Genomic DNA, 12,554 nt, shown 5'->3' on the forward strand with positions numbered 1-12,554 from the left:
CTAGTCAAGAAAGATCTTGTGAGAGGACTGCCAAAGTCAGTATTTGCTCCTGATGGCCTTTGTGATTCTTGTCAGAAGGCTAAACAAAGGAAATCCTCATTCAAGAGCAAGACTGAATCATCAATTCTTGAGCCTTATCATCTACTACATGTTGATCTATTTGGTCCAGTAAATGTCATGTTTATTGCAAAGAAGAAATATGCTATGGTCATAGTGGATGAGTTCACCAGATACACATGGGTGTATTTCTTGCACACAAAAAGTGAAACTGCATCTATCTTGATTGATCATGTCAGGCAACTGGATAAATTGGTCAAAGATTCTGTGAAGATAATAAGAAGTGATAATGATACTGAGTTCAAGAATTTGATAATGGAAGACACCATATGAGATGGTGAAGAAAAAGAAGCCAAATCTGAAGTATTTTCATGTATTTGGATGCAAATGTTTTGTTCTTAAGACTCATCCTGAACAACTATCCAAATTTGATCTAAAAGCTAATGAAGGAATCTTTGTTGGATATCCACTTTCCACAAAAGCCTTCAGAGTCTATAACTTGAGAACAAGAGTGGTCATGGAATCTATCAATGTCTCTTTTGATGATAAGAAGATTACTGGACTTGAAGATTTCAATGATCATGATCAACTGAGATTTGAAGATGAAGACTTAAATTCTGATACTGAAAATCCTGACAGTCTAAATCCTGATACTGCAAACTCTGATGGATTAAAATCTGATATTATTGAAACTGTGGTGACTACGCCAAAGGAAGATGCACCTATGCAGGGGAGCATACTCAAGATACAACCACATCTCAAGAAGCATCAGAACATACATCTGGCTCTTCTAGTTCTGATTCATCAAGTTCTGATAAGCCAAGTTCTGATAATTCTGAAAACTTAAATTCTGAAGAATCCAACTCAGAGAGCATAGTTTCAGGGGGAGCATCAGAAAATGTTGATGAAAATAGCATGAATCATGGGGGAGCATCCAGTTCTAGAGAAAACCTTCCATCTGCAAGGAAGTGGACTAAATCACATACACCTGACTTAATTATTGGAAATCCTGATGCAGGTGTCAGAACTAGAACAGCTACTTCAAGTGAATGTCTTTACAATTCTTTTCTTTCTCAGACTGAACCAAAGAAAGTGGAAGAAGCTCTTCAAGATGCTGATTGGGTGCAAGCAATACAGGAAGAGTTAAATGAATTTGAAAGAAACAAAGTTTGGACCCTAGTGCCAAGACCAAAGAACAGATCTGTTGTTGGTACAAAGTGGGTATTCAGAAAAAAAACTGATAGTGATGGAATAATTACAAGGAATAAGGCAAGGTTGGTTGCAAAAGGATATTCTCAACAGGAGGGAATTGATTATGATGAAACATTTGCACCAGTTGCTAGATTGGAAGCCATAAGGATATTTTTGGCCTATGTTGCTCACAAAAAGTTTAATGTCTTTCAAATGGATGTGAAAAGTGCTTTTCTCAATGGAGAATTGGAGGAGGAAGTATATGTTGAATAACCTCCAGGCTTTGTAGATCCCAAATATCATAATCATGTCTACAGGCTTGATAAAGCACTTTATGGCCATATGCAAGCTCCAAGAGTATGGTATGAGACTTTAGCTCAGTTTCTTCTGAAAAGTGGATTTAACAGAGGAACTATAGACAAAACACTGTTTTACCTCAACCATGGAAAGGACTTACTTCTGGTTCAGATATATGTTGATGATATCATCTTTGGTTCTACAAATGACAGACTTTGCAAAAAGTTTGCCAAACTGATGTAGTCAAGATATCAAATAAGTATGATGGGGGAGCTTAGCTATTTTCTGGGCCTTCGAGTCAAGCAGAATGAAGAAGGCACTTTTATTTGTCAAACCAAGTACACCAGAAATTTGCTAAAGAAATTTAGAATGCAAGATTGTTCATGTGCATCCACTCCCATGGCCACTGCAACAAAACTGGATAAGGATACTGGTAAATTAGTAGATATTACTGATTACAGAGGTATGATTGGCTCTCTACTCTATCTAACTGCTAGTAGACCTGATATCATGTATGCTACCTGTCTTTGTGCAAGATTTCAAGCAGATCCAAGAGAACCTCACTTAACAGCTGTGAAAAGAATTTTCAAGTATCTTAAGGGAACAGCTGATCTGGGATTGTGGTATCCCAGAGAATCAGATTTTAAACTAATAGGTTACTCAGATGCAGATTTTGCAGGTTGCAAAATTGACAGGAAAAGCACAAGTGGAAGCTGCCAATTTCTTGGAGGCAGATTGGTTTCTTGGTTTAGCAAGAAACAAAAGTCAATTTTCACATCAACTGCCGAAGCAGAATACATTGCTGCAGGAAGCTGTTATGCACAGATTCTTTGGATGAAGAATCAGTTACTGGATTATGGGTTAACATATTTTAAAATCCCTATTTACTGTGATAATCAAAGTGTTATTACTATGACAGGTAGTCCAGTTCAACACTCAATGACAAAGCACATCAGCATTAGGTACCACTTCATAAGGGAACATGTGCATGAAGGTATAGTGGAATTGCACTTTGTTCCAACAGATCAACAACTAGCAGATGTCTTCACAAAACCACTGTGTGAAGCTACTTTACAAGATTGGTAAATGAACTTGGAATGGTTTCAGGTTCTTTCTCTAAATCTGTTTAGCTTTTGTTCTGATGCATCAGACTTTATGATCAGTATTTACAGAAATTACTATCTATGTGTATTCTGTGCTTAATTAGAAATTGCTTAAGTACTGATTATTGTCTGATGTGAATTTCTAAACTCTGATAGTGATATGACTGTTTCTGTGACTATTCAATCCAATGAGGATAACTGTGCTAGATGCTGACCTAGTAGTCTTTAACATACTAGAGATCCCATGTTAGAAGTAATTATTTATGTGGAAATCTATTGACACAAGCAAATTCTGATATTGAGCTTAGTCACGTTTACTTTGTCTATCTTATTACTAAGTCAAAAACTAGAATAATGCTTCTCATCTATTAAGTTCTGATGTTAGTAAATCTGATGGATGTACTAAGTGCTGATAAACCTCACTAATCAAAAGAAAAAGTAAAAGAAAAGAGAATAAAATCAGGTACTCCTTTGAGATCTAGAGTAAAAATGTGGAAGGGACGAACCAGGTGCATTGCTGGTATTAAGTAATATGCATCAGAAAAGCAAATAATATTTTTCTTGGTGACTTTTCACACTCTATGATTACTGGAGAAATACTCTGATAATAGCATAAATTCTGATAAGCAGTCGTGACTCACTTACACTGAGAAGCCACTGTAAAATGGAATTTTAAAAGATGCATAAAATAAGCACAAAACAGTTGAGGTGGACTCGTGCATGAACTCATTCAAAAGTAAACTTCAGAATAATGACAGATTTTTAGTAAAGTTCTTAATTATGCCTTATTTCTAAGATGTACTAAAGTGAATCAGACTTTACTCTTTGACTGATATTTTGCTTAATGCACACACTTACACTCCATATGAATGATGAAAATTACTGTGGCGTTCAATGTTGTTTTAGATGAACAGTTTATGTGTCAGATTGCATAAATTTTGAGGACAAGTTCTGATGGAAGTTCTGATAAATAAGTTCTGAAGAACCGAAATCAGAATTTGTGTGAAGAATCACAGAGATAGGCATTCATTTTTTGAGTTAAGAAATCATGTTCTAATGACTGTTAAGTTCTGATATAAGTCTAAGTGCTTATATTAAATTATGATCCTCTACTTGACTTATTTATGGTTAAAATCTAAAACAGTCTTATTTTAAATCAGAATATGTACGGGTGAGATATTAACAGTCAATACAATTAGGGTTTGTGGAACACGTACATGCACAGTAATATTTACTTGTTTCTTGTGCGCATTAAACCCTGTTTTACACTTCCAATAACTATTTTTATTCTTCCTAGTCTAGGGAGACGAGGTAGAATTATTTCTACCTGTCAGCATTAAATTTCCTTGCATCTCCTGGCATTCTATTGCCTATATAAAACAACACTTATTACTGATGCTACTCAAACTCCAGAATTGTCTACAACACCTTCTCTGCATCTAGATGTTGATGATCAGAATATAGGTGAGCATCAGGATGTGGCTGTTAATCAGAACTTGGAAACAGATCAGCATTTAGAGAATGATGATGAAGCCTCAATTGCTTCTCATACTGTTGTTTTATCAAAAGATGTTGATTCTGTCAGTTCTGATGCTGCAAATGCTGATACTACTGGTGATGCTGCTATTAATGCAGATGCTAATGAAGCTGGTCCTTCAGGACATGCACCTCAACAAACTGTTCATAAATCTGAACTAGTTGAGAAGTTTGTTACAAGAGTAGCACCAGTACCTTGGAGTGAAACTCCTAGAGGACAGGAGTGGACTAAGAAATGGAACTCAGTCACCTTTGTTCCATCTGACAAGATTCTTGCTGAGCACTTGGCAAAAGCTGATGAAATGTTAATTAATGATGATTTCAAGACACAGCTTCGAGTCACTGCATTGAGTACTAGACATCTGCAAGGTCTCCATTCAACAACTCATGCAGAGTTACATAAAATTCAGGAAGAATTGCTCAAGCAAGAAACGGTTAAGAAAATTGAAAAGAAAAAATTCTTCCAACCTACCTTCGACAGAGTTGCTTACATTGAGAAGACCCAAGAGAAGCAACAGTCTCAGATTGATGATATTTTGAAAAATCAATCTTCTCAGCAATCTCAACTCGATGAAATCCAAGCCTCGGTGGAATTGCTTGTCTCTCTTCTCTTACCTGCTGATGCCAAAAAGGGAGAGAAAGTAATTAAATCCAAATGCAAAACTGATCAGACACTGAAGGGGAAGGATGATGAAAAAGATGACCAGGGAAACTCTGGAATGGGTGGAGGTCATGGTCAAGGTAGAAGTTTCTCATCAAGAAGAACTGAAATTACAAGTCACAGGACAAGTTCTGATGCTGGAAAAAGAATTACTTTTGCTACTGGTAAAAGGATAAGTTCTGATGAGCTTTTGGATCTTGATGAAGAATTATCAAGACATTTATTTCTTAAGGAGAATTTAGGAATGGACTTTGAGAGTCTGATGGAAGAAGAAGCTAGACTTAAGTCAGAAAAAGTCAAATCTAAATCTGAAGCTTCTGTTGGTAAAAAGAAACTTCCAAAGGCCAAAGGCATTGTGATTAAAGAAAGAACCAAAACTGAAGCAACCAAGGCTAAATCACAATTGCAGATAGATCCAAGGTCCAAGGGCAAAGATAAAGTTGGTGAACCTATCAAGGTTTATGTGCCTCATGTGAATGAAGAAATTACTGTTGAAGATGCTGATCTTGCTCTGACTTCAAGAAAAATTTATAAGACAACCTCTGACATGGCTCAAGTTGTTCAGAGTAAAGATATAGTTAGTTCTGATATCTCAATGAAGCAAGTAACCTCTGACATAGCTCAAGTTAACTTGATATCAGAAGATAAATCAAAGGAAACCTCTGGCATTGCTCATGTTAAACCTTCAAAGATACTCCTACCAGGATTCACCAAAGCCAAACAGACTCAACCTTTGAAGACTGTTGTAAGTGGTTTTGAAGCAAGAGTGGTTACTGGAAAGGAAGCAAGAGATAAATCGGGATTGGGTAGTGTTGATGAAAGAAGAATACAGAACACAACCAATGATCCAACTTCCTTAAGTGAACCAGGTATTGGAGCAACTCCTAAAAGATTGAATCAACTAGAATCTGTACAGATGGTTTACCATACCTACTTGAAAGAACACATCTTGTTGTACTTCATGACAGAGGGTAGGGTTTATCATATAAGGGAAAATTCCATTTCACTGAAGTATTTTGAAGAATTGGAACATGTATTATTCTTACTTCAAGTGAATGACAAAATAATAGAAAGTACTGCAAACTATTTGAAGAGTCAAATTCAGAGACAGAAAAGGCTTTATTCTGTAAAGTCTGATAGAACATATCTTCCAAAGTACAGAGATCACAAGGGTGATATTGTTGAGATGAAGCCTAAATCTGCTAAGATTATAACTACCTTTCTGGGTTACAAGGCTGTGGAATTCAATCTTGAGTCTGACAAGGCATATTTGATCAGACTGGATCAGGACATAAGGAAATCTAAAATTAATGATCTCAGGGCTGCAATCATTCAAACTGGTGAAGATTCTGTATAACTTAAAGATGCTAAAAGGAGGATGATTGATGAACTCAGATATGCTGAGAGATGTTTGTTAAAGAATTATCTCAGAACAACTCCTGACATCAGAGAGATCAGAAAGTGAAGCCAAGTCAAGATCTACAACAGCTTAAATTCTGATATGAATACAGACTGAAGTTGTTATCAGAAGTTAAAGTTGGTAAAGCTTTAAGGACTGTAAGTTGTAGTTATCTAGTCAAATTCTCATGCATTTGTACTTAATGTTTTTGACATCATCAAATATATGATAAACTTGTATATTATGCTAATTTACAAGTTGGGGGATATTGTTAGATATATTTGATAATGTCATGTCTAATATGATTTATGTTTAGTTTTTCAGATCTTACTTAAACAGGACAATTCAGTACTTAACTGAAATCAGCACTTATACTGAAGTCAGAACTTAAGTTATCAGTACTTAAGGTTCAGGAGATATTTATCAGAAGATAATATCAGGACTTAAAGGAAACGTTCAGATAAGGAAGGCGGTTGATTGAAAGGAAAAGAAGATCAAGACAAACGTAAGAAGAGATATGCATGAAGAAGGAATTCTATGAAGAATAGAATACTTGGAAGAAAAGATATCTGATTGATATATTTTAGGAAGCAGAATTATATTCCATATCAATTAGCGATTATCTTGTAACTGTGTAGTATATAAACACAGACATAGGGTTTACACTATAAGTGTTATCATTATCGAGAAGATTATTCATTGTAACCCTAGCAACTCTCGTGATATTTGTTCATCACTGAGAGAGGACAGTTCCATACTGTAACAGAGTTTATTGTTTTGAATAAAGTTTGTTTTCTGTTACTTGTGTTATTAGAATTCGATTTGATTGTGCTATACACTGTATCACCCCCCCCCCCCACTACAGTGTGTGTGACCTAACATAGCAGCTGGAAAGAGAAGGGAAGTACAATTCTAATAGCAAGAGTGGTTACAAAACTGGATCTGTTGACTGATCTAATATAAGGTGCTTCAATTGTTATGAACTAAGCCACTTTGCTACAGAATGCAGGAAACCCAAGAAGGCAAAGAAAGATAAAGCGTATCTTGAACTTGAAACAAAGTATGAAGCTCTTCTGAAGAAACAACAAAGCAGAGCTTATATTGCAGAAGGTAAAAGTTGGGATGACTCTAAAAATGATGAAGATGAAGAACTGAGAAACTATGCACTCATGGCCTTGGAGCAAGGAGAGTCATCCTCATCTAAATCACAGGTACGAACTCTTACCTCCACTGATTTAAATATGAATCAATATAAGGAAATTGTTGAAAAGATGAGTACATAAATGTTTCACATTCATACAAGCATGGTTGCTGCTAATGAAGAAGTTAGCAGATTAACAAAGTTAAATAAGAAGCTTGAAAGTGAAAAAAAGAAGCTGAATTATTGACAGTGGATCTTGAAGCCTTGAAACAAGAAAATGACTATTTGAAAAACAAGCTCAAGTGTACAAATGAGATTGAGGTTGTGCCAATGGAAAAACTGGTCCTCTAGTTAGAAGTAACAATTTAGGTAAAATCTCTTGTATCACTCTCAAGAAGAAGCTGAGCTCTTTAACATCAAAGAGCTTAAAAATTTTGTAGCAAAAGAGTCTTAATTTTTAATATAAAATTAAGTGAGTTTTGAAGATTTGTGTTCTTTATTTTATGCAAGTTTAATTTCTGCATGAACACTTTTCTATAAAGATTTAATTTACTTTGTTTAACCATTAACTTTAAAGGAAAGCCTAAAATCAGAAAAACACATCATCACCCCCCCCCCCTCTGTGTGATTCATTACCTAACAATGTGTTTGCCTGTCTATATGCATGATTACGTGATCTGGATGATTTTAAATAATTTTATGGAATTGATTTGATTTAATTGAGGTGTATTGAACCTTTATTGATTTTTATAAAAATTATTTGATTATGGTCGAAATGTGAAATTTGTTTTATTATCTCCAAGATAGTCTTAGAGACTTTATAAAAATAATAGATGAAATTATTTTGTGGTCGTTGTATTTTAAAATGATTTTCTCAAGTTATATTTCTATTTTGAGCGCAACCTTGTAAAATTCATAGAAAATAAACCGTACGCTCAAATTTTTTTAAAAAAATGGTTGGAAAGATAATTTCAAGATCTATATTCTAAAATTGTTATTTGTAATATTTTCACCTTTTCTGGGAGAGTTATGTATTAACCAAATTCGTTTTGAGTTAAGAATAAAAAGAGAAAAGAAAATAGAAGAAAGAAAAGTTTGCTAATAATTATTAGATTACATAATTGCCCTTGCATGCATTTCCACTCACAATATAATAGAAGGATAGTTATGTCAATTCCTACCCCACTATCTCATTTCAACTTAACCAAATTACCATATCATTCTTGCATGCATTTTGTGCTAGTAGTGAGAGGAGGGTAGATTGGTAAATTCCCATTTCCACTAACTTATGAGAACAAAAAGAGGCAAGTGCTTGTCATTTCCATCCCCACTCCATTCATTTCACTTCTTCCATCTCTTCCCTTTCTCCTTCTTTACTCTCGGCTCTCTCTCCATCTCTTCTTCTTTCTCATTCTCCCTCTTTCTCTCTCTTGCATGCAACATCAAGATTTAGTCCAACTTCAAAGATCTTGCTACCGATAGTCATCATTTTCAATCTTCTACTCATATACCATTTCCATGTAAGTGTTTAAGCTAGTTTCAAAATCAACTTCTCTTGATTATATCTAAGAAAACCTCAATTTCTAAGTGTATGATCATAGGACACTACATCATAGATTGCCTATAGCAACCCTAAAAATATGTTGCCGTATGGCACAAATCCATTGCAATAGGGTTTATGGCCACTCTTTTTGAAAAATTAGGCGTAACATTTGGTCTCGTTGCCATAAGGGTTTATGGTAACGAATTTAGGACCATGTTGCAACAGAGTAAAAAAGTTACAAATTCGGTTTATAGTAACGTTTTTTACATTTATAGCAATGAATACAAAAACATTGCAATACATTAGGCTTTTTATGGCAACATTATTTTGCAACCTTTTTATGATAATTGTTGCAATACATGGACTTATGCAACATATTTTAAGTTAATTGCAACATATTTTAAGTTTATTGCAACATCATTTATTCAAAAATTTGAAACATATGGCAACCATTTTACCCTCTATTGCAACATAAATTATTTAAAAAAAAAGGCATGACCTTTAAATTTCATTAAATGCCACCAAATTTAATTGGTATATCCACAAGACAATATAGCAATTTACGCAAATCAGTTTAGTACTACTCTGCCAACTTACAAACCAAGTCTAAAACAAATACAAAAGTCTCAACAAAAAAACAAAGTCAAAATTTACACATCATCTTAAGATAATTACACATAGACCAAAATATTCCTAGTTAATCATTTTCAAAAATCAGGTATACACCTTCTGCCTCTCCACTTTTCGGAGTCTCATCTCTATATATCTCGGCACGAGCAACATCTAACAATTCTTTTATATAGAAAAACTACGATCAATTATCCTCTTCACCGTTATCACCAATTTTGCCGCATCACCCTCGTCAAATATCGTATACAGTATACTCCAATGCAAGTTCCCACAATCATTGTGCTCTGCTCAATATTTTATGGCCTGCAGAATTTGACAAATAAAAATGCAAAATTTTGTAGTGACATTAAGAACATCATTTTGAACCATTCTTATGTAAAACTCCTTGAAAATTAAAAATTTTAAGTATATAAACATCACTGCAAAAACTGGGTAGATTTTGAAAACAAAATTCTGCTCTAGTAATGTCTGATTTATCACGAAAGGGATCATATAATTGACACACACATATGAGAAGGGAACTAATAGCTTACTTTTTTTATTCTCTTTAGTTATTTTATTTTGTTTTAACCTTTTGACTGGAAGTCTTCCAGGAGAAACTTGTCAGATATTGGAATCGAAGATGAAAAGCATGGTGTTGGATGTAGGTGTGTGCACCGAAGGTGAGATTAATGTAATATAAGGATCAGTATGGTTTTAAATGGGGTGTGTGACAGGTTAGATCAACTATGATATTCCCTGATCTGATTAGTTTTTTTTCTGCATATGCCTGATTAAAATATAAATCTTACCTTGAACAATAGGGGCACGCGTGTTCAATATTCGTACAACAGCATGTAATCAAGAATCTTTGTGGAAACATTATTAACATGAAATATGCATACATATCAAGTAGATATGGCACTAAGTACACCTGACAAGTTATATTTTATTTGTGAAAATCTAGCATATATAACTTGTCTTGCTGCACAAAAGATATGCAAATCACAGGAAGATTATTAATACTAAGAATAAGCAAACATGCCATTCAGAACAACAAGAGGAATACCTCTACTAAGACAGATGGCTTAACTTTTTTAAAGGCCAGCTCCAAATGTTCAGTGGTCACATATTATTTTTTGCCATTTGAACATTGCAGTCCCTGTGACTCGTCTTCAACTGCAATCATCGCAGCTTCATCCATCTAAAAGCAAAAGTAACAATTATACAATGACGTAGATGAGCGAGATCAATCTGTACACAACAAAAGAATACCAAAATAGAAGGAAAATGACTATGCTTAAATTCTTTTATACAGTTGTGACATACTAGTGCAGCAAGGTCAGCTCCACTCAGGTTATTGCATGAACCATTCTTACCAAAAGCAACCAAGTTTATTGTGGCATCCACTGGTTTCTTCTTAGCAAGGGCTTGTAATATTAACCCCCTGTCATCCGGACTTGGAAGAAGGACATGGAACATGAAGAAGTTTTCCAATCTTCCTGGTCGCAAAAGTGCACGATATATCACCTCAGGCCTGATATGATTTATAAAGTTAAAGATTATCGTGTTACGCCAAACATATTAATCACTATTATCCACACCAAATTAAATTTGATGAATATGCACTATTTATAATACCAATAACATAAACACCAGATCGTTGTTCATCAATGACTCTAGACGAGTTCAGCAGAGTTTGCATAGATCTAAGATGTAGGATTTACAGAAAGAATTCAGTGAGTAAATCCATATATTGAGAAAGTAAACACGAGTAAAAGAATATCGTGGTAATTCAGGGGGAAAAGAGAAAAACAGTTGGATACATCTAGTTGGTACTCAACACTTGCAGCCCTAAGCAGTAGCAGCAATACACACATCCATTGTGGCATACAGGGAGCCAGACATATATACAAGCCCAACGCGCGCGTACACACTTCTATATCTATTATACTCATCAGCATACGTGATAACGTTATGAGAAATTATAAGATCCTGGTAAGAACTCCTCCTAGAACGGTTTACAAGAACCGATAAATCAAAGATACATGGTATCTGCATATAAATCCCTGCAATCCCCTACTCGATTCGTATCTTTTAATGTTCACCAGCAGCAGACGACAATGTCTGCCTAAAATCTAAAAGACAAGGAAAGGGGGGAGCATGTGAAATGAAGAGTGGAGTGATTGAACTGGAAAAGTAAGTTATATACACCTCCATAACTGGCCAAAATTAACAATTTACGTTGCTCTGCAATGCAACCTTACTACTCGTAGTTTAATTTGGGAAAAAAATGATCTTACACTAAAATATGTTAATTATTTTGAAAAATAATTAGACTAATATGCTTTCAAATAATCATCCATTAGGACATATTACTTACTGAGAATCTATTATCAGATTTTACAGATTGGGGGATCTAGTAAGAACTGAATGGTTACAAGATCATAAACAACACATATCAGAAATTGATAGACCTTTGGAACCAGAATTAAATACAAAGTAGAAATATCACAACCTATATATCACAAAGAAATCAGATATTAACTAAACCCCACAACATACCTTTGACTTGTGAAGGGAGAAGCAAAGCCCACGCCACCAGATTTTAATATCTTTGATTCAAATTTTTAGGCGACTACAAACTCAAACCTCACAATTATTTAGATAAAAAAACTAATTAAACAGCCTAAATTAGAAAATAGAACCCTTAAATTGAAAATCTGTGAGAAGAACCCCAACTAAAATTTTGTGAGAAGAACCCTAAATTGAATCAAAAGCACAGAACTTGTTGTGGGAAGATGAACAAACCGAAATTGAATCCAACACCAGAGAGAACAGTTGGAGAGATAGATCGATAACTGCTTGCAGTGAGCGAAAACATCTAAATAGATCATTTTAGCTTGAGTTTTCTTCAATTATGTGTATTTTGGTTCTTCAATATTGTGTATGCTTGTTTTGTGTTTTTTTATTTTTAAGCGTGTGTATCATTTAGTTTTTTAAGTGTTTTATTAATT

The 12,554-nt window shown here is 34.6% G+C and overlaps 1 protein-coding gene across 1 annotated transcript; it reads right to left on the minus strand.

Annotated features, from left to right (window-relative positions):
• Positions 1 to 9,585: 9,585 nt before the first annotated feature.
• LOC141689364 (cell division control protein 48 homolog C-like) lies at positions 9,586 to 12,122 on the minus strand. The gene is made up of 4 exons (XM_074493638.1): positions 12,103 to 12,122; positions 10,867 to 11,074; positions 10,607 to 10,741; positions 9,586 to 9,861 (listed from the first exon to the last, which is right to left on the minus strand). Exons 2-3 carry the CDS (start codon positions 11,017 to 11,019, stop codon positions 10,670 to 10,672), a joined length of 225 nt encoding a protein of 74 aa, XP_074349739.1. The 5' UTR covers positions 11,020 to 11,074; positions 12,103 to 12,122; the 3' UTR covers positions 9,586 to 9,861; positions 10,607 to 10,669.
• Between the last annotated feature and the right edge of the window lie 432 nt (positions 12,123 to 12,554).

The sequence above is a fragment of the Apium graveolens genome, chromosome 10, assembly GCF_009905375.1.
Source record: "Apium graveolens cultivar Ventura chromosome 10, ASM990537v1, whole genome shotgun sequence".
Lineage (NCBI taxonomy): Eukaryota > Viridiplantae > Streptophyta > Magnoliopsida > Apiales > Apiaceae > Apium > Apium graveolens.

Excerpts from the sequence above, each read along its gene's own strand:
- LOC141689364 (XM_074493638.1), bottom strand. The coding sequence starts at position 11,019 with ATGTTCCATGTCCTTCTTCCAAGTCCGGATGACAGGGGGTTAATATTA. Across the intron at positions 10,742-10,866 it reads GAGCTGACCTTGCTGCACTA|ATGGATGAAGCTGCGATGAT; the intron begins GTATGTCACAAC and ends TTTTGCTTTTAG.